General features: G+C 37.3%; 1 protein-coding gene across 11 annotated transcripts in view; it reads right to left on the bottom strand.

The window, feature by feature from the left end:
- Window positions 1-18,167, bottom strand: part of ADGRG6 (adhesion G protein-coupled receptor G6) — a 142,194-nt gene extending 124,027 nt beyond the window's left edge. For 7 of the 11 annotated variants that reach the window (XM_063666662.1, XM_063666666.1, XM_054492668.2 and 4 more), the window contains exons 1-2: window positions 17,178-18,167; window positions 9,883-9,983 (exon numbers count right to left, since the gene is read on the bottom strand). In XM_063666662.1, the coding sequence (XP_063522732.1) occupies window positions 9,883-9,983; window positions 17,178-17,179 (103 nt within the window). In that variant the 5' untranslated portion in view covers window positions 17,180-18,167. Of the gene's footprint in view, window positions 1-9,882; window positions 9,984-16,757; window positions 17,090-17,177 lie in introns of those variants that run through there. The other 4 variants (XM_063666664.1, XM_063666663.1, XM_063666665.1 and 1 more) reach the window with 4 other exon arrangements.
- Window positions 18,168-27,547: the final 9,380 nt, after the last annotated feature.

Genomic DNA, 27,547 nt, shown 5'->3' with positions numbered 1-27,547 from the left:
CTAACGCTTCTAAGGCATAGAGTCTTAAAAAGTAAGACTGTAGTCTTACTTTTAAAATATGAAAAGCTCTCCCTTAAATATGGGGAAAACAAAATTACATATGTTCATTTTTATTATTAGATTTCAAATCTAATTTTTTACCTCCACATGAACAAACTGGTTTATGTATTCTGCCCTAAAAGCTAAAATATACTTTTAACCTATTTTAACAAAGCCTAATGAACTACATCTTCTTCTGACCAAAAACATAAGTTGTTACTTACAGCACTAAATGTTTATATTTTATACAAAATCTCTACTTCCCACAGATGGGAGTTTTAAACTTAAATTAGCCCAAAGTTCCCAATTCAAGATGCTTTCAAACATAATTATGATAAAGATAAAGGCTGTAGCAAAGTAATGTCAGGCACACATAGTGGACAGAGAATAAAGATAAGTCTTTCTCTCTGTTTCACTTGAACCAACAGCTTTAAAGTAAATATCCTAATAACTGTCTTACGGAAAAGTTTAAGTTATAATGGGAAAATTGAAATGTATTCAAAAGGAATAAATAGGAATGGGAAATGAACTAGGCAAACCAGGTAGTAAATCTGATTTAAATGAGAAACAAAAAAAGTTGTATTCGTTGCTCAGAAGTCAGAGGCACCTAAAGGAACAATTTGAAGAATATGAAAAACTTCATATAAAAAAGATGTGCTCTCAAAAGTTGAATGTCAATAGACTAAATTTTAAATCATTAGTCATCTCATTCTGTCACACAATTTCACCCTTAAGCCAGACTTCCTATAAAAAAGGAGATTTTTGTCCGATTTACTTTGGACCCAGGGAGTTTACTTAGGAGCTCTTAAAATATACCCAGTGGAGATGAAAGCCTCAAAGGCAATAGTTATAAAGACAAAGAAGGTATTTCTGATCTAGATTCACCAACCCTTGGTCACAACTAAATATGTGTTTGAGCAGGAAGCAGAAGGCATCCAGGGCACCTGAAGTGCTATTACTATCTCCAGGTTTTCAATATGTGTGTCAGGGCTGTTCACCAATGAGGAAACTAAGGCTGCCATTTCTAAGGCACAACAGTATGACAGAGAAAAATCATAAAACTGCAGATTCAACAAACAAAAAACAATTTTTTCATTGAGTGCCCTAACTACCACCCTAGGGAAGCTCTCAACCTCTGTGCCCTTCAGCATTCATCTTCACCTGCAATTGCACAAATCTTACTTACAGAACTGTAGCTAGTGGGGACATATCTATCTCCCCTGCTGGGCTGGAAGTCCTCATTCAGCTTTGTCAGCATCGGCACTCACTTAACATCCTCCAGTCTGGTCTCCCACTTCCCCATGTAGCCTCATTCCCTACCTTCTTCTGCAGAGACCCTTTACTCTAGTAATGAGAAATATGCGTGCTTCTACAAAGTCATTTATAATGCATCTGTGCATTTGTCCTTGTCCCTGCTCCTTTCTCTGCCTAGATCCCCCTTCTCCATTTCCAGACCCATTCTCCATCTTCTCCCTTTCTGTTGTCATCAGAAGACACAGTTTTAACATTATCTATCCATGAAAATTTTTCTGAGATCTCTTCTGTTATCTCTTGATATCATGCCTATAATTCTACTAAACCACACATCACACTGCATCCTATTTTTTTTTCTCACGTTAGTCTCCCCAATAACACTAAAATTCCTTAACATTAAAGGCAATGATTTAGCTTTGTAAAACTAGGACTTTGAAATGAGCCTGATATATATTTTTATATATATATATATGTAATATGTATAAATATATATATATATAAATATATATATTTACTGAATGAGCAGTAAGATGCTCATTTCAAAGTCCTATATATATATATATATATATACACACACCCAAATACACACACACCGCTCATTTATAATATTACAATGACATAGCCTTTAGTGTTTAAATGAGTCTAAGAACAGCAATATTAACTCTATGTTCTCTGTAACTTAAGTACTATAATGCTCTCACAAATGTTAAACATACTTTAATAATGGTGGGGAAATGAGGAGACTCTGATTAAAAATACCTAACTCTTTGATAAGCTAGACACACCCTGCTAAGGGAAATCCAAGTTCTGGCAAGAGAGCTTGGAAAGCAATTCAATTCATTTGCTACACATTTACTGAATCCATCTTCCATGGTGTCACAATCAGTAGTTTGCAAATGGACACTACCTTAAATATCAGAAAAGGCTTAAAATTCAAAGAGAACTTTCTTCTGAAAGGTCAATAAAAGAAGCAGACATCTCTAACTCATGTGTGTGGGACATGGAAGCCAGTCAGATGATGAGAAGTAATAAGAGTCCTAACCAAACGCCAACTAAAGCATCAAGGATGCTTACCAAACCGGAAGGAAAACATCCTGTATCAACCTAGCAAAGGCTCTGAGAGAAAAACCACAAACCCTATTGTTTGGTGAAACATTAGGTTATCAGCAGTATTGAAACAAAAATGTTTGTGGTCTTGAGCTGCCTACAAGTAATAGATTTTCAGGTTACCATTCTAAAGAGAGATGAGATTAGCAGTCCAAATAAAACACTAATATTGACCTCTGATGAGCCAACCAGGAGACAACTGGTGTGCACAATCTGATTAGGAGAATTCTGGAAAAGGTGAGAGGCTACATTTCCACAACCTCAGTGTATACTTGGAGCTCATTTTCTCTAAAATTAAAAAAAAAAAAAAACACTAAGGTAAATTATCTCTAAAAGTCTAGCTTTTCCTCCTCATAGCACTGCTACTGCAGCCACTGAAATCACTGTGATCAGAAACTCTGCCTTAAAACTCTATTCAATAAGGCCAGTGATACAGCTAAACTGTTCTTTATACTCATAGGGGCCAGTATCAATTGTACATAATGTCATATTTCTGGACATATTTAAGTTATAAAACAAATAAATGAAGGATAGAAGAAAGGAACTGTGAGTGCGTATAAAAACAGTGATTAATATTGCCAGAGTATTTTTTTCCTCCAGATCTGTATTTTACTTCAATAATACTCTTTAATCAAGTTTTGGCCAGGTAAGGAATCTTCTAAAAAGATCCTTCTGTTTGCAAAAATTATGAGCATTTTCTCATTCTTATAGTTTTGCCCAAACCAATAATAGTGACTAGCATAATTTTGTAGTTATTAGAAGAAAGATCCTGATTTTTAAATGGTTGACACAATCCATCTTCTGAGCTCTAGTACAAACATTTTTTCTCTTTTATCTAAACTAGCAGCGCCAAACTTGGAGGAGAATGTAGTAGAGGAAGGGATCTTTTTTGACTTATAATAATTTATTGCAGAAAATTATGTAATTTTTTTATAAAAGCATATCATTTCTAAACCACAAGTTTAAGATGAAGTTAGTTTAGGAATAACTAAAAACCAAGATATGTTGACATGAAATACCTAATAATTCAAACCATTTTCCTGAGAAAAATCTCATTCAAAAGATTACAAATATTTTTAATGATTTTAAGAAATCAAGATAATTAGTCTTAACCATAGAAATATGGTGGCCACATATTCCCCACTGGGATACCTTATTCCTCTCTGAGAGTTTTTTCATAGGAGATGGTTAAGAAGGTTAACCTGAACTGGTGACAGCCACCATCCATGTGCTGCCAAAGAACCTTGCTTTATTTATTTATTTATTTTTTTATTTTTTATTTTTGAGATGTAGTTGCCCAGGCTGGAGTGCAATGGCACGATCTCAGCTCACTGCACCCCTCACCTCCCAGATTCAAGTGATTCTCCTGCCTCAGCCTCCCGAGTAGCTGGGATTACAGGTGCGCACCACCACACCAGGCTAATTTTTGTATTTTTAGTGGAGTCGGGGTTTCACCATGTTGGCCAGGCTGGTCTCGAACTTCTGACCTCGTGATCCGCCTGCCGCCTCGGCCTCCCAAAGGAACCTTGCTTTCTTTTCAGGTGTTTAATCATCTTAGTTCAATGGAGGGGAAAGGATGTTTATGTTACTTGATCCTCATTGTGGGATTAATACATTTTTCCCATCTAACCTCAAAACTTTCCTCCCCATGCTACCCCACCCTATAAAGTATATTTGCTCATTATATCTGGAATATATTGGGATTTGTCTTTGGTTCTCCTCCATTCTGTTGGTTTTTTTTTTCTATCTTCTTTACTTACTGAATACATGATATTGCAAGTACAAACAATGCCAAAGAAGAAAGAATAGTAAGAACAGTGCCAAAGAGCACATATTCTACTTGCTGAAAATAAAAACAAAACTCCTTAAAGAATTAAAAAGAATTTAAAAGTGGTAGACAATTTTGTGTCTGTGAAAGTCTCAGAGTTGGTATGTCCCCATTAAAGTCTAGAGCTCCCCAGGGTTATCTTGTCCAAGAAAGTTACCCGCCCAACCTCTAGGTCTAGTTCATTATTAAAAGTACCTGCTAAAATTGGAAGTACACAGAAGAAACTTTACAGGTAAAACAATTAAAACTATGTGCACAAAACAAAACAGACTGTATAACACATACACACACACACACACACACACACACACACACACACACACTCCATGATTGGACTGTAGGCTAAAGAGGTCTTCAAGGTTTCTGGTACAAATTCCTCAATACTGAGATTCCTTCATGTACTGATTACTAGTGATAGGGGAATTTGAAGGACAGCTAGGTTTATCTTTGGACAATTAATTACTAAGAGAGTCATTTGGTTCTTACAGCATTAACACACTGGTCCTAGTTCTGCTCTTTGAGATACTTAGAAGTCTGTTATCACTTCCAGATGACCACTCTCCAGATATCTAAAGGCTAGTATCTTATTCCTACTGACTTTATTACTTTAAAGTAAATGTGCCATTTCTCTACATCCATTTTTAATGCAACAATGCAACAAAATTTGCACTTAAAAAACAAACAAATTGATACACGAAAGCAAGAATGTTGTGGATGACACAAAGGGAGTTCACAGTCGCAGCCCACCTCTAAAGAGGTTTCACTCACTCAGTATTGACAGGGACTGCTCCAAAAATTCCTCAAATAGCTTGAGACTCATCAGTATGCTGGTGTGCCTCGTCTAAATATTCTCTGTTCACCAACCCTCTCTACATTATGACAATCATGCCTGGAGCCAAGCGTGATCTGACCAACAAAAAGTAGGACTCCTGACATCTCCCTCTTCCTAATATCATTTAAGTGGTGTCAGTTTCATTAGTGGTCCCATCACACTGCTGGGTCACTTGAGATTGTCACTGTGGTGACAAGGCAGGTCATTCCCATTCTATGTTTATGTAATTGGCTTTATGACCCCTCAATGTATGATTTCATATTGAACAACATCGAATTCAGGCCATCCAAAGGTGTATGAAGAAAATTATCTAGAAAGTTGCCTCAAGGAAATATCTGTATAAAACTTTCTAGATTTTATTTATTCACTCACATTGATTCTAATCTGAGGTCTGAAATGGAAAAACAGCCTTTTAGCTGAAAGCTTCAGACAGTAATTTGGAGCACTTTGATTCTGAGTGAAACACACATACACATTTATCATTATATGCAAACTGGTCTGTACAATTAGAGCCTTATTTTTGACCTTTAAGATACACTTAGTAATTTTCAATACACAATACTGAATTTTTTTTAAAAAGTGCACATTCATAAAACGATTTTTCTAGACATTTGAAAGTCCTTTGACCAAACTTTGATTTAATTCTTAAATATAGACTGCAATGTAATTGATACTAAATAATAATTGTTCATTTTATGATCATAAGAAAAATTAACACATACTACTAAATAATAACTGTTCATTTTATGATCATAAGAAAAATTAACACAAACAAACAAAAAAGCACAAGCTTCTTTTTACACAATCACCTGCCTTCCAGAACTATGCTGTGCCCTGGGCTACAAAGTACACAATTCAGGCCAGATTTTACTTTCAGAAACATTTCCCCTTGTAGCTGTTGATGTCTCATAGATATCAGAATAACACTGTGCTTTGAAACGATCTGCTGATATCATTAATTTTCAGGAGAGAAGGGAGGCTCCTCCCGCACTGCTCATGACTAAGACGATCTGTGTGGAAACAAGCTCCTGGTTGCTTAGAAATGTATTGGCTCTTGGCTGTTTCCCACTCTACTTGAATCCATAACCCTCTGTCTGCTTGAGATATCATCATTCATCTTCAGAGTCATGGAGTGTTAGGCCACAAAAAAGAAGTTATTATCTGAAACTCCTTTTAGAGATTCCTATTAAGTGAAGAAAGAGCCACAGTAACAGTTAAGTAACTAACAAAATTTAAATATTCATACACTTCTACGCCTCTCTGGTCATTTTTATGTGGCTTTTTTTTAAAAAAAGAAATTCATGAGCTTTTTTCAGATTACTAAAGTAATACCTGATCATTGTAAGAAGGCAAAAAAATTCAGAGGTGTATGAAGTTCCATCGTCATCCCTCCTGTTTCTCCAAACTGTGCCTCCGAGACAACCCATTTTAGAAGCCTGATGAGTATCATTCCATGTTTTGTTAACATGTTTACAAAGTCTTATATAAGTGCTAGGATTATAGGTGTGAGCCACAGTGCCTGATTATAATTTGCTTTTTAATTTAACATTATTATCATGAATAGCTTTCCAAGCAAATAAGCAGTTTGACCACATTGTTTTGAGGCACTGCACAGTATTCCACGGAAGGAATGTAAAATAATGCACATAAGCATCCCCCTTTCAGTGAACAACGTCTCTTCCAGTTTGCTATTGCAATGCTAGTTAACACAGTGATACAGATTTCTCTACATATTTCTGTTTTTTATTTTATAGGGTATATGCCTATATGTGAGAGTGATATACCAATGTACACATTCTTAATTTTTTTATGTGTTACCTAACTACTCTCCCAAAAGAGTCAACGGTGTCAGTGCACGCTCTTTTCCCAACAATTTTGATTGTATTGGATGTTGTCAACTTTTCTAAATGGTTTCAAGATAGTGGGTAAAAATAAATCGCATTTTACTGTTTTAAGGCATACTTCTATGGCATGAGTGTAAATATTCTAAACTGTTATTTTATTGTAGTTCTTATTAAAGGTTATAATCATCACTTGTCAAGACACAGTGAGCTATTTTTCCACACTACTTTTGAAAATCCAGAAGGTCACAAAACTCACATATTTCTTTTTTAAGTGTCCCATGAAATACAAATGTTAACTTACCTACTAGCAAACTTAATACTGCAATTCTATTATAAGAATTAAACTATGGACGTTATTGGTATCAAACCATAAGATTCTAATTTTAATCATCTGAACTAAGTGTCAATCATAACAACCAGAAGAGATCTGCCAATCTCCTAACCTAGCTATCACAGTCAAATTAACAAAACATTAACAAACAAGACAACAACCAAAATCTATGCAGATTATCACTAAGAACATGATATGATCCAGTGGAGCTCCTTTGAATTGAGGGATAGGGAAGGATTATGTGAGGTGGTAATAATTAAACTGAGATCTGAGTGTCAAAAAGAACCAGGTGAGGGAGAAGAGGAGACTAGGAAGGCACAGACAAGGAGTAGAAAGGCCAATGTGTCTACAAAATAGTGAGAGTGGGAGAGAATAGGAGGATAGAAGGAGGAATTTTAAAGATTAAAAGAGAAGTAGATTTGAGGATAGGAGATAGGAACTAGGAGTCCTGTTTGCACATTTGAAGTTTAAGGCCTATTATAAATCCAAGGGTAGATGAGGATCAGCAACTCAAGAGATGGCTCTAGGGGCCAGGATGGACAATACAGATTTAGCGGACACTGGCATCAAGATACCATTTAAAGCCACTTGAGATCATCTAGGGGTTATCCAGAGAAGCAAAAAATTAGTCAATGAAAGTGTAAACAGGGATATAACATCAGTTAAGCACTAGTCTTCAAAAACACAGCAGTATTACACTTTGATTTATGCAAAAAAAGATTTTAAATATCAGATATATCCAAAGTTGTAACATGCATTATTTTAAATGGCTTGGGAGTTCATTATAAGGAACCCCATGCTGAGTCATCTTATAAGGCAAAAATTTTATATTAAAATACCAATAATACCCTCTAAAGAGTGTTTGTGAATTCAGATATTTACCTGTGAGGTGGTGGCATTTTAAATGAGTCATTATTAGAGTGATATAGGTATTAATACAAAATGGTCTGGCCTCAAAAGTGAAACAGAAAACTATCTGTCACAAGACCTTATCTGATACACAAAAAGTTTAATAATGCAGGAAATAACAAAAAATAAGAAAATCTTGTGTGAGACAGTAACTTAACAAGTGTAAGTACTTTGATTCCGGTGACCTTGAGAATGAGTGCCTCCTTAAATTTTGTACCCCAGGTGATTCTCTTCCCTCAGCCTGGTCCCAGACAAGTTGATTCCTTTTCTTTAGCCTAAAAACACGTGCTTCATTTATTCAAATGATTAAAATTCAAGAATGTGCACATATTAATTAAAATGTTGACATCTAAAAGTCCAAATTGGAGGTGCCGTGGTCTCAAGAAGCCTTAAAAATATATAAATGCACGACCTAACAAAAATGAAAGTAAACAGACTTCAACTAATAATGTTAATCTCATAATTTATCTCATATCATGTAATTGATTCTTAGAGAATCACTTTTGAAAGTTCAACACTGTACATCATAAAATCTATCTTTAATTTTCCAATCTGTTTACAAGTGTGTTTCCTCTAATAACGACAGCAATAAGGAAAATGGCTTTACAATAAAATTCTAACACATACACACACAAAATTCACTGAAAGATCTGTTCTGTTTTGAAGCCATTAAATAAGTGCCAGGGATTTTCCAAGTAAGTAATTGAAACTCTTAAAACACTTGGAGGCTTGGAAAAAAAAGTTTTCACATCTCAATACAAGTTTAATTTCTTGATGCATGAATAAGCAATTTTAGCAGATAATCTATTTCCATGATGTTTAAAATGTATTCTTTATGATAATATATATTATAAATATGAAATTAATAAATCTTGATTAAATTCCAAGTAATAAATACATAAGAGTTCAAGAATTATGATTTTCTTAATTGACATTTTAGCTTTATTCTAAAGGAAAACATAATAAGCCTAATACATACACCAGGAGAAAACAAAGAATAAAATAGAACGGACTTAAATAAATTTGCTCAGTTCAGTGACAAAACCAGAAAATGAAGAAACAGTTTACTTTTAAATATCATTCACATTCCTCAGCCTCTAATTGGCTTATTCATATAATTTGCTGTTTACAGAAAATTTAGTTTTTTCAACAGCCACCAAGATCTTATTTCAAAGTTCAAAAAAATGTAATTAGAAAAAATAGATACTTTAATTCCAAAAATGCTGTAATTAAAATTAACTTTCATATCAAGTACATTAAACTGCATAGTCTAAAAACTTAATTTCCAATTCCTAACTCATATTGCAACATGCTAATAAAATGAGGATGAATGAAACTAGCAAAGTCTGTACTTTTCATAAATAACTACATGAAAACTTGAAAAGAGAAGTACCGTATATTTATTCAACAGTAGAAGAAACAGCTACCACTTTTTAAATGCGATTTATGTAGTTATCTCATCACTCAATATGGGCTAAGTAAATAAATAAAAGACAACAAAGATTAAAGAAATAAACTCATTAGAAAATAAAACAATGATCGAAGAAATAGTATTCACACAAAATTCAAAAAGGACAGACAAATCATAAACAGAAAAAAACCGCCCCATAAGGATAGAAACAGGAAAAAAAAAAAAAAGCAGTAAGTAAAAGTAAGGCAACATAAATAAGTAGCATGCTTACACTGCAGACAATGTCATCATGATTAAATGCCAGGTGTGAAAGAGAAAGAGTCTTACCTGAGTGAGGAACACACATGATATATAAAGCAAATAAGAACAGGAGAGGACTGGGCTTCCATTTCCAATGGCAGCTCCACATTCGATCTGAGCGAAACATCCTGCAAAGAAAGAAAATGGCAATTAGGACATTCAACATTCAGTAAAGCATTATGACAAATAAAGTAAAAACTATAGGTTTCCAGTAGGGACTGGAAAATAAACCTTTTTCTTCCTTGCTTCCAAATAGAGGAGGAACTTAAAAGATGACGACGACTTGATCACTTCCTTCAAGCTAATTAGCAAAAGAAAATAAATCCATGCATTTTATTGCCACATGGTAGCACTTTCCTTATCAAAATATATATAATAGGTGATTTCTGCATGAAGATGGGTAGTCAGACAATTCAAAAAAATTATTTATTAAAAAATAAAGCAATGTTAGCTTCAGCCTCACCAGACTCATGTTCATCTGGGTAGAAGAAGGATGTTTCTATTGACCTTCCTTATAATCTCCCAGAAATTTAGACTGTAAGGAAATGTTTTCCTTAATGCCTGCTGCTTTACAAATGGAAATATTTAACATAAAACCAAATTGCCCAAACTCTGTTCTATCCCCTAAAGTGATACCTTGAAGCATTAACAATCCAAAAAAGGTAAAGTCTTTATATATAAAATAGCTATAAAGTTTTTAAATGGCTATTGAACACCAGGTATTATAGAAAGTAGTAAATGACATTAGACGGAGAGGTAGTGTTTTGAAAACTCAACAATCCTTCTGCACGACTTACTCATTTAATTCTGAAAATTATACTTAATAATGATTTAGAAAGGAACATTCATATTACATTGTCTCAAAACAATAGTATAATACAGTTCATTGAATCAGCACCATCCAAAAAAAAGGCAAACCAGCAAAGAAGGAAGAAATTACAAAAATCAGTCATCAAAAAGGACCATAAGTGGACTGGTGAGCAGAAGAGTTGTGAGGCAGGAAGGTAAGTAAGCAATAGTCAGAAATCTCCAGGAAACCTGAAAATCCCCTGAGAGAGAGTTACTTTGCCTGTAAGTAGTAACTGAGACTCATTTTATCAAGGAGCAACTAATAAGATACTTTAGGGTTACAGTAATATCTACCCTAAAGCCTGAAGTTTGCTTACCTGAGCAAAATGTGTAATACTAAACAGAAAAGCAGAAAGGGAAATACTCAAATGAGCAAAATTAGACATCAAAGGACTCCTGCACTTGCCTCAGGCCTGCATTTTTAAACTTTAAGAGACCATCTCCATCTCATAGCCAAGAGAACAAGCTTAGAGTGAGACAGATCTGGTTTGCTACTTATGAACTATGCTGCAAACCTTGGGAAATTGCTTGATCGCCTTGTGCCTCCTATTTCTTACCTGTAAAATAAGGAACAGCAATGAACCTAGTCCACAGTGTTGCTGAGATGATTACATAAGACGATGCCTTTCAAGAACAGTTCCTGACACTCAGCAAGTACTCAATAAATATTAGCTATTATTATTATTACTATCATTCCAGGCATTCTCATTCAAGTGGTGTTATTCTGTCCACAGTGAAATCAAAGGAAAAGACTCAAGCAAGAGTCAACAAGATTAATCTCATATGCCAACACCAATCAATTGACTTTGTGGTCACTTCTGGGAACACCTGGGCCAGAAATGAAATTGGTTATTCATGTTTGCTATGAATAAAGAAATGTTAAGTAGTATCTGAAACTCAAGCCATGTTTTAGTATTCACCAAACTAGAAGCTCTAGAATCATGCAGCTCTCCTGATGGAAATTCTAAACTAGGAAAATTCGAAACCAGGAAAAGGTTAAGATTTGAAGAGTATCTGTTGTTTGCAAGTTATGTTTTCAAATCCATCCATCCAAAATATTTGAGATTAAAAGAAGTACTGCTAATGAGAAGTATGTTTTAGTAAGTAAGAAATTAGTAATTATAATAATGGATGTGGACTCTCGAACAGCACCAACTTACCTCCTGGTGCCTCTATAAACTGTGTGGTTTGTAGGGCAAGTACTTAAACCCTTAGTCTTTTCTTCTGTAAATAGGATATTACCCACCAAAAAGAACTTGAAATAACAGTACAGGGTAATCTGTCGGGGCTTTTAAAACGGTAGGTGACAAACTTCCGTTCCATAGAAAGTTTACTTATTTGGAAGAATAGGCCTGTTTCCTACTGATGCTGGATGAATGAGTATGCTTTTAAAACAAAAGCACAATTATATATTCAAAGAAATTTAGAGCTAGGAGGACCAATGCTGAAGTCTAATCTAACCTCATTTCACAAAAAAAGGAAACTTAGGTCCAGAAAAATAAAGAGACAGACCAATCAAACCTGGCTGTCACCCTTACAGATATTAACAGAAGGATGTATCAGCTCAAGAGAATTCCCAGCTTCTTACACTTTTTGACATACGACAATCATCTTTCATCAACGTGTGAATAATGGCTCTCTCTCAGATTCATTTAATCTCTAAATAATACTCATAGATTCCTGCTCATTAGTTTGGCCACAAAACACTGTTTATGCGCTCAGGCAACTTCTTTGCTATAAAAGGTTTCAGCATTTAGGGATTCCATATTCAATTCTGAAGCTGTCTTATCAAAGCTGCCTGCAATCCTATCAGTTGCAAATGATAACCATGGCTTAAGGCATTCCATGTCTCCAGACTCTATCACTTCAGACAGAAAAGAAACCCAACAAGGCAAGCACTTGTAACTAAACAAACCATAGGACAGGCCAACTTTCATCCACTTTACTGTTTACTGAAGAAGATAAACAAATAAATTAAGAATAGAACAGAGGAAGGAAAGTACTATGTGTTTTCTCAGGGGATCACTTAGCAAAGATATATCCCTGAGATTTAAATAACTATCTCCCAAGAATGGAAAATCCTGAACAGGGTTACTAAGGTTCTAAATAGGAACTACAAGGAAAAAAAACACACACACACAAAAGTACACTCTTAAACCATTTTGATTGTGGCCTTAAAGTTCTACTGAAGACAGCAGGAACATTTTTTAAGTAAAAGACAGTCATAGATTCCTATATCTGGAAGAAACCTAAAGATTATGCAAAAAAAACCTATCATCTTACAGGTGAAGAACTGAGATACTAAACTACTTGCCCAAGATCATAAGATCAGTGGTGTCAGAGCCAAAAGATCCTTTTTGTCACTTGGCTTCCAACCTAGCATCGTTTTTGAGACCCACACTACCTCTGTTGCAAACTTGTTCCCTTTTTCAATCTACGTAGGCTACAAAATACAATTTGCTTTAGTCCTGTTTCTGGAAGCTTTAGAATGTAACCCTTCTATAGAATTGCTTTAAATGTGGATATGATTCCTTGTAAGCATTATTTTATCCAAATGGATCACCGAAATAATCTTAAAAACCTACCACTTTCCATCTCTCTACTCCTACTGGTTTCCCCAAAAGTCACAATTTAAAGAGAAATTAGTGAAGAAATTTTGATATTAGTAGAGAAATTGATATGATACTAATGCAATCAATACCAGCAACTGTCAGAAATAACTGCTTTCACCATATCCCAACTCTGTTTCTATGGCAAATCTTTTCATAAAAGGGACTGGCGAATGGCAGAGAAAAGACCTTAATTCTTCCAGAATGAAAAGAACAGTAATTTGGTTTATTCAAGTCTGCTCATAATTGTTTTTCTTTTTTTTTGGCTAAAGATCATGCTCCTGAGCCAAAGCAAGGTATTTTTAAAAAAGTGCTATTCTATTAACTCGATTTGAGTACCTTTATTAAGCTGGGTGTACCTCCACTTCAAAAAGGCTGATTTATTCCTCAACCCTGCACAAATCTTAAACTTTATTTGAACAGTAACATGCATAACTGGCTTATACTAGAGGTGAGAGTAAAACTCAGCCTTAAGAATTACACACATAGGTACGCAAGAATGAGTACACGTGAAACGGGAAATCCGAAAAAGAGAAGTAAATTGTGTCAATATACTGGTTTTAATATTGTACTATAGGTTTTCCAAATGCTACCATTGGGGGAACTGGGTCAAAGGTATACAGGATCTCTATTTTTTGGCAACTATATTTGAAGTTAGAAATATCTTTAAAATTTCAATTGAAAAATTAAACTCTTAAGCCCTTATGTATACAACTTGTTCTCAGATGGTTCAGAAAAAAATTGTGTGTGTGTGTGTGTGTGTGTGTGTGTGTGTGTACAGGAGGGGCTGGTGGGGGGGCAGGAAAGGAGGAACGGGAATGATTAAACAAATGGGACCAATAATTAGAATAGGTGATTCTGGGTAAAAGGTATAGAGGTGTGTTCTTTGCATTACTTTTATTCTTGAAAACTTCCTGTAGATTTAAAATGATTTCTAAAAGAGTTAAAAAATTCACATTTACATTGAAACATATCACTGTTTTCATGTCACGGCCCTCTCCTCACTATTGAGTATTATTGCTTTAATCACTGTCACTTTGATAAAAGAAGTTGCATCTCATTTGAATTTCCTTTATTTGGATTGTCATGTTCAAGTCATTTGTATGGTTTTCTATTACAAATACAAATATTTTCTTCATTGATTTGTGATTTCTTAAAGACTTAAATATGTTAAACTTTTGTCATATTTGCTCTGTTTTAAATAAATGAATCTTGAAGCTTTTTTTTAAGGCATTCCAGATAATTCCATTTCAAGTAATGCTTATAATAGAAAGTAAGATGACACTCAGGTAGCCACATTTTTTGATCAATATATCCTTTATATGGCACCACCCCAGTCAACTAGTATGCATCTTAACATCATCCAATGTAGATAATAATCTCATCCAATTAGAAATGAAAATTGAAAGTTACAGTTTTTGCCCATGCATTCCACAAACATTGAACAATGTCTTTTCTATTTAGTCTAAATTCTAAATAGACTGTAAAAACTTTTAATCATCCCATCAGAAACGTAAACTCTGTAAGATATATAGGCCATTAGAAAAATGATCAGGTTTTAAAAAGCGGTCATTAGTTTATTTTTAATATGTAAACTAATTATCTTTCAAATCATTATTTCCAGACATCAGAGTCATGTGTCCAGTTAGGCTACAAAACTACAGGCTTCTAATATTTCCCATAAGCCAAGAGACAATAGCCTTATTCACAATTCATATTGAAAAAGCACAATGTCATGTAATTTATATAAGCCATAAATGGAACAGTAGCTTCATGCAGCTTGAGACGAATTAATGCAAGTCTTGCTACATCTACTAAATTTCTTAGGGTATGAAAAATATGCAGTCACTACAACTCCCAAATATATTCGTAAAGTCTATAATTAAAGAACTTGAGCATAACAATATACAAATACTTTCTCCACAAGGAGGCAGAAAATACACTTAAGTAGTTTCTGAACTTGAATCTATTAAAATTTAAAGGATAATATAGCTTATGTTACCCATTTTAACATTTTTCAACAAGATAGTAAGAATATTAATCTTGGAAAGGTTGGTAATTCTTTCCATATATTCTAACAAACCAATACCTAAAAAGAATCAGACCATCCTAAACCACTCCATATGAATCGTAAACAGCAAAATGGAAAAAAATATACTTGCCATCTGGTAAAAAATGAAAACTTTCAGTCAAAATAGCTCAATAAAGAATCTCAGATCCAGGTATCAAGCCCTATTTTCTATGTGATTTCATATTCACGCTTTTACCCTATAATGACATGATTTTCTAATCACGAAAAATTCAAATGGACTATATAACTTAATTTCATGATCAGGAAATTTTTACATTACCTATTGATAAGTTTAACATCTTTCATTTTAAAAACAGGTATTTATACTTTTATGTGTAATATGCTTTTTTTCTCATAAGATCTAAATGCTTAGGAAAGCTGAAAAAAACTGGGCAAATATCTGCTGTTAAAATCCCTAGTATATTTGCAAGAAAAACTGAAGTTGAAAACAAGCTCATATTACTTCAAAATGTGTAGCCTGTATATGAGAACAAGTTTTATATGAAAATGCTGGCTGTATCCCAAAATAAATTTTTTCAAGTTATACCTTGCCGATTCCACTGGCATAAAGGAAACTTTAAAACTCCCAGGTGTGGAATTATTTCACATGCTGTTTCGGTAAAAATAAGTAGTTCATTTCTGATTACATCTCACAGTACCTGGAACAGAGTTACAGAGTGCTAGGCTTGTGGGCACTATCATTTCTTTCTCCTATTTTAAAAATGTGTGTTGGGGAGTGGGGAAGTAGGGAATGGAAAGTGCAGGAAAGTCTGGAAAAACAGGACCTAGGGGGCAGGTCTTTCCCCATGTACTGAACTGAAAGAGTAAATTCATGTAAGATCCAGGAGTTCGGGGAAGGAGGTTAAGTACCAAGTTCTAGAAATTGTTGTGCATGAGTTAGTGGAAGGGGATAAAATGTCTGTCACGGTGTCCGCCCAAGATTAAGTAAAACATCAGAAGGAAAATTACCCATTATAAGAAAAAGAAACTTCTTAGTTGGCCACAAAAATAAGCTTGGCCCTTTCGAGTACAATCTTCGTTTTCTCATTCTGGAAGGCCAGACGGTGCTTGGCGACCCTTTCATGGGGTCGCTGTGCGCCACCTCACCATTAGGATGACAATTCTATGAAGGCAAAACCTTTTAGGTTTCTCTGTTTCCATGCCCCAATTCCCCCCGCCCCCCATAAGTCTATGGAAGTCCCCTCAAATCCTATCACGTAACGTGGCATAACCCTTAATTACTTCTTAATCTACAAAGCACACTGAAAACATTTTCTGCACACCTTAAAAAAAACTCAAACACCCCAAAGATCCAAGAATAACTTCTACAGTCAATGGTGACAATGTGTAAAGTCAACATTTTCTCGGCATACCAGTACCTTCCAAGCCCCCAGGTGTTGATCCCGGAGAGCGCCTTCTTGGCAGGGCCAGGCCCCTGGACTGAAGAGCGGTGCCTGTTACTCCTTGTTTAATTTGAATTGAACACACGTTTTCCCCATTCTTGAAGCCCTGCCCTTCTTATTAGGCTTTACGCCGCCCAAATGTGAGGTTTACCTCGCTGGGGGAAAAAAAAAAAACCAGCCACACACACATGTCACAACTCCACTTGGCAACAGTCCCACTCCTCAGTGCCTCGAGGGGCAAACTGAAGACAAACCGGTTTATTCCCTCCGTGCAGTTGAAGTCCTTAAAAAAATCATTTCTCTTGAGGGTGAGGTGGTCGGGGAGGGGGCGGCAGAAGGTGGACACAGATAAAAGAGTGAAGGAATTCCGAGCTGAAAGGTGAGACTTACATGTTGACATTACTGCGCCGAGGTCCCCTTTGGCCGCAAGATCATCCTCCACCACTTTCCCGCTCTGCTGCCGCTGCTCTACCCAGGGGGAACCCAGGCGCCCCAGCCGTGCGCCGCGGCGGGACCCTCCTTTACGCCGTTTCTGGAGAGTTCATGGGCTTTCCCGACGGCACAAGGTGAACCCTGGAAGCGGCAGCGTTCAGCGTAGGGCCTGCGGACGAGGAAGCAGGCTGGCGGCAGGTTCCTCCTCGCAGGGAAGTTGGCAGGGTGAGGGCGAGAAGCTGAGGAAGTCGGGTGTGCATGGGGCTGGTGCTGAGGAGACCGGGCCAGGCAGGGGTGCGCGTCGCAGGTCCTCGCCCCCGCTGGCGGGAGGCGGGACTCGGCCACCACCCTGGGGACTTGGGTCCCCCTCGCGGGCGCAGGCGGCTCTCCCTGGACCTGTGCGTTCCGCCCGCGCTTCCGGCGCCGCGGCGTGACTGGAGCTGGGTTCAGGTGCGGCGGCCCCGGCTGCGGGGGGCGTATGACCCGACTCCCGCTGCCCTGGTCTGGGAGCTCCGCGGCTGGGGCTGTCCCGAAGGCGCAGCTGCCCCACCCAGGATCTTCAACCCCAGGGCCGAAAGGGAGAAGTCGCCCCACGGGGCGGGACAGGCGCTCTTGGAGCGAGCAGCGAAGGGAGAGTGGGGGGGTCAGCGTGGGGTGGGCGATGGGCGCAGAGCCGGGCTCAGCTCCCGGGCTGGGAGGGGGCAGGGCGGACCCGGAGGTCGCCGAAACGCCGGGAGCGCTGAACCCGAGAGACCCTCGGCGAGAGAAAGGAGTAGCTGGGAAGGCAGGCGCTCCTGTGGCATCTCCCCAGCATTTGCAGCCCACCCGAGTCCCCGCGCGGGTCCCCCCGCCACGCTCCCGGGCTGTTGCTTTGCTTCACTTTTCTGCCACTTTCTTTACTTAACTTTTCTGTCTTCTCTGACTAGTTCGCTTGCTCGAAAAAATGAAGGGATGTTAACAGGGGGCTGGGAAGATGGTCACATAACATTTTATTGAGAGAGATTGATTTGCCAACGTAAATCCAGCTGCTCGTTGGGGAAAGTTAGCTGCCTGCTCTCCAATGCTCCTGTAAAGTAGCTGCCTGGCAAAGGGATCTGGACACACCTCCTTGGGAATGAGAAAAGGGCTCACATTTGGAAAGAGGTTTTCTTCCCATTGTGTACTGCCAGAGTTAGTCCACAAAATGCTAGAGGCAAACCTTCCGGTGCCAGGGCTGTATGCACATCCAGAACCTCAACAGTTCAGCTTGCACGGTGTACACACTGGCACATGCACAGGCCACACACAGACGTGCCCTAACAATTATTTCACGCTGATTAGCTTATGATAGAGAACTGTTGGTGGGTGCGGGGGCGGGGGGTGGTGGGGAAGAGGTAAAGCAGGACTTACTCACAGTTACAGGCAGAAAGGAAGCTGGAACGCTGCCACCAATTCCAGAGGCCTGAACATGTAGGGTGTGTTCTACTTGTCATTTTTATCAGTATTCATTTTGATGAATAAACGGTATGATTAATAGAGACACTGAGTTGTAGCATTTAAGGGAAGCTAAAGTTCTTCTGCCCAACTCTCTCACATTAACAGGTAGGGAAATGAGACTGACAAGATCTGAGGTCTGTGCACACTAGCTAGAGGTGACCAGGGGCTAAGATTAGGTTTCCAGACTCCCCTTTTGAGTCAGTGGCTATTACACGGTATAGTCCCAAAGAAATTTAAGGTCCACTCGTGGAATTTTTTAAAAGCAACATGTATTTCACAGTTTTGTGGGTCAAGAACCTGGATGCCTTAGCTCAGTGTCTCTCGGGAGGCCACAATTGGAGTGGTGACTAAGGCTGTGGTCTGATCTGAGGGCTTGACAGGGGAAAGATCTACTTCCAAGTTCACATATGTATTTGTTCCAGTCATAGAATTTTTAAGTTAGAAGAAACCTGGAAACATAAGAGCAAATAAATATAAATAACTGCCAGGCACGGTGGCTCATGCGTGTAATCCCAGCACTTTGGGAAGCTGAGGTGAGTCAGTTGAGGTCAGGAGTTTGAGACCAGTTTGGCCAACATGGTGAGACCTCATCTCTACTGAAAAAAAAAAAAAGAAAAATTAGTTGTGGTGTATACACCTGTAATCTCAGCTGCTTTTGCTGAGGCAGGAGAATCACTTGAACCCAGGAGGTGGAGGTTGCAGTGAGCTGAGGTTGCACCACTGAACTCCAGCCTGGGCAAAAGAGCTAGACTCTGCCTCAAAAAAAGTAAAGAAAAGACATATAAATAACTGCATTATTCAGTGTTCTCAGAAAAACAGAGCCGGCTAGATGTGTGTATGTACATAGATATATATATTTTAGTTTTAAGGTATTGTGGAGGTACAAGTGCAAAATTTACAGTCAGGCAGCCTGGAGATTCAGGGAAGAGTTATAGTTCAACTCCAAATGCAGTCTGGCAGAATTACTTCTTGCTTAGGGTAGATCAGTCTTTGTTCTGTTAAGGCCTTCAACTGATTGGATGAGGCCTACCTGCAGAATGGAGGATAATCTTCTTTGTACATTGTCCACTGATTTTTTAATAGTTTTTATTCTGATTTTCTTTTTGACATTTATTTTTATCTTTAATTGACATTATAATTGTATATATTTATGGGATACAATGTGATATTTTTTATATTTTTATTCCATGTGGAATGATTATATCAAGCTAATTAACATGTCTATCATTTTTGTGATAAGAACATTTGAAATTTAGCAATTTTGAAATATGCAAGGCATTATTATCTATATTCACAATGCTGTGAAATAGATTTCAAAAACTTATTCCTTCTAACTGAAACTTTGTATCCTTTGACCAACATTTCACCATTCCACCCCACCTCACCCTCTAGCCTCTGGTAACCACCATTGTACTCTCTACTCTTATGAGTTTGTTTCAGATTCCACATATAAGTGAGATCATTTGCTATTTCTCTTTCTGTCCATCAGTGGATGAATGGGTAAAGAAAACGTGGAATATATACACATCAGAATGCCGTTCAACCTTTAAGATAGAAATTCTGTCATTTGTGACACGTGGATGGACCTAGAGGACATTATGCAAGGCCCACTGATTCAAATGTTCATCTCATCCAAGAAACACCATCACAGACACATACAGAATAACATTTGGCCAAATCTGGACACCATGGCCAAGCCAAGTTAACACACAAAATGAACCATCACATTAACCGAAAAAAGATGGACATACATTAAGAAGACAGTAGTTTTCACATGTGCTATTATTATATGTTAAAATGTTCATAATTTTATGCATTGAAATTAATATGTGATCAGAATCATAGCTAAAATATTTCAATGAATTAGTGCCTTTCATTGGTCAGTTTGTTAATAAAATCTATATATTTTGACAGTTTTGTCCTCAAACTAAGAATTTGTTCTTTTCTTTTGAAAAAGCATGTTAGGAAAATGGAGTGTGTGGTGGAAAGTACATAGTCTTTTAATGCAACAGACCTGGATTCTAAACTTGACCCTACGATTTCTCAGCATTGTGAACTCTGGCAGTTTACTATGTAACCTAAGCTTGATTTGTAAAATAAGAATAATAATACAGTGTTTAACTCATAGAGCTGTTAGGCAGATTCAGTGAGACATTCTGATATCATTAGACATTCTAATGACATGAAGCACTCAGCATATTTCCTGAAATTTGCTAATATTAGTTGTCTCTGCCTGACCTATTATCATTATCCTAAACTGAAAAGTGCCAAGACCACATTCCTCTACATACAGGAATCCTCTGACAACATTCCAGACAAAATGAATATTGAACATCTGTTTGAATCCCTTAACATTGATGCACACTCAACTGTGAGAAGCTTCCTCTTTCTGTGGGTTGAATCAAACATTCATGCTTTCAACTCCCATTCAGAACAAGCACATTCTGTCATCCACAATAAGCCTTTCAAATATCTGAAGACAGCTATCATCTCTCTGTTCAGCCTTCCTTCATTCAGTTTTGACAGCCCTAGTTGTTTTAACCATTCAGTGTCTGGCTCCTCTCCATACATGTGACTTGCCCTTTCCTATGTGTATGTGAGTCAATGTCAGCCCTCTTTGCAATGTACTCAAAGTGGATTTCAAACCTCAGCCCTGATGACAGTGAGATCCTTACCATTCCTGAACTGGATATTACTCTTGTGTAAATAAAAATTAGTGTTAACTTTTTGAGCAGCAAAAAATTGTTTCAGCAACACAAATTCTGTCATTTGTGACAACATGGATGAACCTAGAGGGCATTATGCAAAGTCCAGTGATTCAAATGTTAATCTCATCCAAGAAACACCTTCACAGACATATGCAAAATAATGTTTGACCAAATATCTGAACACTGTGGCCAAGCCAAGTTGACACATACAATTAAATATCAGATTAACCAAAAAGAGATGAATATACACATAAAACAAAATATAGCAGGAATAGTAACTATAATGAATTGACCTTCTGTGTGCCAGGGAGTATATATAAATTTTATTCTACAAATCAAGTAGATTAATAAATATATATTTGTAAATAATTCAACCCAATTGGAAATGTCTATGTTTGTGTTTCATTCTGCCTTAATCCAAGTCCTCCTGTTTCATCAAGTTTCTTGCTTTCTTCAGCAGAGAGGGTAGAAGAAAGTGGTCTTTGACTTACTTGTGTCAGTAGATATCAACCTTTCGGTTGCTGGCCGTTGGTCCACATAGGATGTCAGTCCGGTAAGTGAGGCTCTTTCAGGCTCTTTCTTGATTCCCTTGATGGCCTATCACAGTCTTCATAAGCCTGGCCCCCTCCAAGCAGCCCTTCTCTCTTTGTGGCCTGGCCTCCTTCCTGGGCCTCTATCTGAGGGGCAGGGTACACAGCTTCTCTTGGAAACCACTCAACTCCCTGATCTCACAAACTGCCCTTCCCCAACCCAACCTCTTTCCTAACATGAGAGAAGAGATAGCTTCTCATTTTTCTCTAAGAGAATGCAGTAGGCCAAGTTATGTACCTTGTGAGCAGTAGAACAGGCTTTGTAAGATAAACTAGTGAAGGGGATCAAGATATGCCACCCCATGATATGCTACATTGGCATAATGATTATTTTGAGCTGAAGGCAATTAGGAAGGAGCAAACACAGAAAGAGCTCTTTGTCCTCCCCTGATTTGCCTAAAAGCAGGACATGAATGTCCCTTTGTGAAGGTGTTCCTCCTTCCCTCTCCCATACCACAAAGAGGAAAACAACCATTATTACTGAAGTTGGAATGTCAGCACCAACATTGGTCTGCACAAACAAACCTTACTAAAATAATCCTTATCTTCCATTAGTTTCCCTTTATATATTTACTTTCCCACAATTTACTGTTCCTGGGAGCCTAAACCCCTTTTCTTTTGTTTCGTCAGTTCTCCACAAACTTATCTTTGTTAAGATGGTATATAAGTTACAAATTCTAATCACACCTTTGAGTTACCCATCATTGAGTTCTTCTATATATATGTACATTGCATGCATAAATAAATTCTGGGGTCCTTTTTTCCTGTTGATCTGTCTTTTTGAAGTGTAATTCATAGGCCCAAGCCACTGAACCTAAGAAGATAAAAAAAAAAAAAAGGTTTTAATCTCCCTCCCTACAGAAGTCACTGGAAGTTTCTGAATAGACAAGAACATGATCTGACATATGTAGAAGATAAGACACTAGGGAGTTTAAAAGTAAGAACAAGGATACTATTTAGCTGGCTGTTGCATAATCCAGGTAAGAGATAATACTGTATCATATGAATTACGGTGGTCAAAAAGGAAGTGATGAGAAGTAATTGGATGTGGGATATTTTGAAGGTGATTTGCTTATAATTAGATATTGAGTATAAGAGAAAGCAGAGACAAAGAATACTCTGAAATATTTCTCTTACACAACTGAGTGAATGGAGTTTTTAATCACTGAGTTGGAGAAGACTGGGGGGAAACAGTTTTGGGGAGAAAACTCAAGAGTTCAGTTTTGGACATGGTAAGTCTGAGATATTCTAACACATGCAGCTAACTCACTGCCTGGAACTTATTAAGTATTTGATAAAAGTTGTTAATTAAGAAAACATTACATTCTAAGATTTTGCCTCAAGTCAATGTCAAACTTCCTAGGTTTTGCAGAATGAACTTTCATGGTAAGATGGAATTCTAATTAATTCTGAAGAATAGGTTGGACTTACACTGACAGTTTGAACCAGTGGAACTATTTTAGCAACAATGTAGGAAAAGATGAAAAATTAAAAAAAAAAAATTGTGGGAATGTGAACGAATAGCCTGGCTACAGTGGTAGATTCTAGAAGCCAATGAGGAGAGAATGGCTGATTGACGGTAAATTGTGGAAGGTTTGGAGAGTCAGGCTAAGGCGTTTGACTTGATCCTACAGGACATGCAGAACCAGTTAAGCTTATTTTTTGCTGTTTGTCTTTTGTTTTTGTTTATCTTGTTGGCAAGGAAGCCACAGAATTAAAGCAATGTTGTAGAAAACTAATCAGAATGGACCTATAATAAAGAAGACTTCTGCAAGGAGAGAAGTTAGGAAGTCATTGCAGTAGCACTGGGTAAGATAATGAATACTGCAGCACCAATAAAAATATTAATTCAAGGAGAATGGAAATATGATGACACGGAAATATGAAGTCGAAGAGACCTAATTCTTATCTAGTCCAATCTTTCGTAACAGATATCTAAACTGTTGGATGACTGACATTATGCAAAGTACGATTGGCTGGATTCTTGTTAATTTATACAATTATACATGATTTTTTTTTTTTTGCTATTTCTACATGATATAGCTGTGGGAATTATTGGGGCTGCTTGCCACTGGGGTGCTTCTTCTCAAACCATGTAGGATTGTTCTTCCCTTTCCTTTGAATGTTAGGCATGGTAATGAGTTGGTTTGGCAAATGAGATATGAGTATAAACGACGTGTGTCACTTTGAGGCAGGAGCTGTTAAGAAGTAGAGCGCAATTTGTCATCTTTTCTTCCTCCTGACACAGCAACCTGCCATATTCTAAGTGGTGGAGATTTCACCAGCCTGGATTCCAGAGTGAGGAGGATGTGGAGTGGCTGCTCCAGCCAACCTACAGGGGAAATACTGCATGAGCCCCAAATAAGCTTTCAGTGCTATAGGCCACTAAGATTTGGAGTTGTTACTAAGTGTGATCTAGCTGATCCTGATTGATACGATATTTATTATCTAATGAAGAAATAAAGCAATATATAATCAATTGTCAAATATAGTTAAATAATTAAAAGGATCTACTTTATGTGGGAAACTTTATCTTTTCATTATTTCTCAACTATTGAGCAATAGACATACTGCTGATGTGCAATGAAAAGTCTGGCCAGAAAGAGACAAGCACAAACAGGAAGTATTAGTTTTGCTTTATTGAGTTGATTCTGTACAAGTTTTCTGTGATCTGTTTTTAAAATATCAAAGTGAAGTAGTTTTCCAGGGATTTGGCAGAAAATGGAAATTGTATGTACATCTGTATGTGTGCATGACAGAAAGCAAAATCAAATTCCCCATGGGAGAATGATAAACTGGAATAGAAGTAAACACGTCGTGAAACCAAATCAAATATCTTTTATATGAGGCCTCTTGATGCAGAATTTAATATCAGAGATTTTTTTTTTTTTTACAATTGGAGAAAAAGTTGATTAATTTAAAAGGATAGGCACACTATTTAGAACTATGTCATTTTATTTAGAACTATGCAGCCAATAATTTATTTATAGAAATGAAGAGACAATTGACTTTAGATTTTAGATATATTAGAGCACATTTTGATTATTTTCTTGAAAAGGAAATACAATGGCAATTTGTGAAGCTATTATCTAAACTAAGCAGCAAGTATTTAAAATAATGGAAAAAATAACTCTGAGAATGGCGTGTGCTTATTTATGTTGAGTACCCATAGAAAGCACCTCCAAGAAGGTGACACTTAAAATCTTGAGATCTGGTTGACAAAATGGAGCCAGCTATGCCTAAATTTAGGAGAAAAACATTCAAGGCAGAGGGATCTACTTACTACAAAAATCTAAGGCAGGAAAACATAGAATAAGCTTGAGAGGCAGAAAAGAAGGTAAGTATGGGTAAAACATAATGGGTAAAGGGGAGAAAATAGGAAAGCAGACATACAAGCAGGGTCAGATCATGTGGAGTCTTATAAGTCAAGGTACAGAATGGAATTTTATTTTCAGTGATATGCTATTAAGGAATTTTTATTTTATTTTATTTTATTTTATTTATTTTGAGACAGGTCTCACTCTGTCCCCTCAGAGGCTGGAGTACAGTGGCGTCATCATGGCTCACTGCAGCCTCAACCTCCTGGGCTCAAGTGATCCTCCCACCTCAGCCTCCTGAGTAGCTGGGATTACAGGTACACACCATCATGCCTGGCTAAATGTTTGTATATTTTGTAGAGAAGGGGTTTCTCCATGTTGCCCAGGCTGGTCTCGAGCTCCTGGGCTTAAGGGATCCACCTGCCTTTGCCTCCAAAAGTGCTGGGATTGCAAGTGTGAGCCACCATGCTTGGCCTAATTAAGGAATTTAAATAGGGACTTGACAGTTAGATGCTAGGTTGAGGTTGGATTACAGAGGAGCAATAATGAAAGCATGTTGTGATAATTAATTTTATGTGTCAATTTGGCAGGACTACAGGGTGTCCAGATACTTGGTTAAACATTATTCTGGATGTTTCGGTGAAGGCATTTTATGGGTGAGATTAACATTTAAATCAGTGAACTTTGAGTAAAACAGATTACTCGAAATGTTGATGGGTCTCACTCAATCAGTTAAATGCCGGAATAGAACAAAAAGCTCACCCTTCCCTGAGCAAGAGAGAAACCTTCAGCAGACTATCTTTGGACTTCATATGCAACATCGATTCTTCCTAGTTCTATTGCAGGCAGCCTTCAGACTCAATCTGGAACATTCATTCTTTTGGGTCTCCAGCCCACTAGCCCACCCCATAGTATTTGGACTGTCAGCTCTCATACTTGTGTGAACCAATTCCTTACAGTACATTTGTTTCTGTATATACATGCATATATCCTATTGGTTCTGCTTCTCTGGAGAACCCTGACTAATATACCTGGTCACCTGGTGACCACTCAGGTGGGTATTGCAGCAATCTAGGTAGGAAATAATGGTGGCTTGAATTGGGGTGTTGATAATAAAACCAGACAGAGAAGTACACAGATTCAGGATAAATACTGGAGATTGAGGTGATGGAACTTATAATGGTTTGGATGTGGGAGATGGAGAAGAAAAGGTTCAAGGAGGACACTCGTGTTTTAGGCTTGAGCAGCTGCATGGATAGTGGTGGGTAAAAGTTAATGCTGGAGAAAGGGTAGTTTTGAAGGAAAGGGGACATATTAAATATGAGATGCCTCTAGATGCCTAAGTAAAGATATCAAAATAGATCATTGGCACATATATCTGGAATTTAACAGCAGATTTTGGAATAATCAGCAAACAGGTAGCATTTAATGCTCTGTGAATGAGACAGACTGCTATCCAGAGATACATATAGAAAGGAGAAGGGGGCTGAGACTATACCCCAAGACAAACTGACATTTAAAGGAAAGAAAGGGTAGCAAAGAAGACTGAGAAGAAATGGCTAGTAGAGTTGGAAGTTGTCACAGTCAAAAGAGGAACATGTTTCAAGAAGGAGGAAGGGCTTAGCAGTACTAGTGTTGATGAGAGATATAAAAATGAGACTTTTGGATATGGCAACATAGAGTTGTCTAGTAACTGAGACAGAAGTAGTGTTGGTGGAATGGCGGGGCCAGAAACCGTAATAGAATAGCCTGAGAGAAGATGAGCCTGGCTTCTTCTCCTGAGCACAATTTCCTCCAGGTTCATCCATGTTGCCATAAATGACAGGATTTCTGTAATAACAACAACAACAAATAGTGCATGATCTCTTTTATATGGGGAATCTTTAAAAAGTTAAGCTTATAGAAGTAGAGATTAGAATGGTGGTTACCAGAGGCTGGGAGTAGGGGTGAGATGAGGATGGGGGATGGAGAGATTGACCAAAGGGAACAGAGTTTCAGTTAGACAGGAGGAATAAGATCTATTGCACAGCATCTGGACCATAGTTAATAATAATGTATCATGTATTTCAAAATTGCTAATAAATTTTAAATGGTCTCACTACAAAAAATAGGTGAGATATGTTAATTATTTGATAGAATCATTCCATAGTGTATACATGTATAAAAATATCACCTTGTACCTCATGAATATATCTGATTATTATTTGTCAATTAAAAATAAAATTTAAAAAACAAAA

Source organism: Pongo pygmaeus, chromosome 5 (genome assembly GCF_028885625.2).
Source record: "Pongo pygmaeus isolate AG05252 chromosome 5, NHGRI_mPonPyg2-v2.0_pri, whole genome shotgun sequence".
In the NCBI taxonomy this organism is placed as follows: Eukaryota; Metazoa; Chordata; class Mammalia; order Primates; family Hominidae; genus Pongo; species Pongo pygmaeus.
This window is presented reverse-complemented; position numbering and strand designations above follow the sequence as displayed.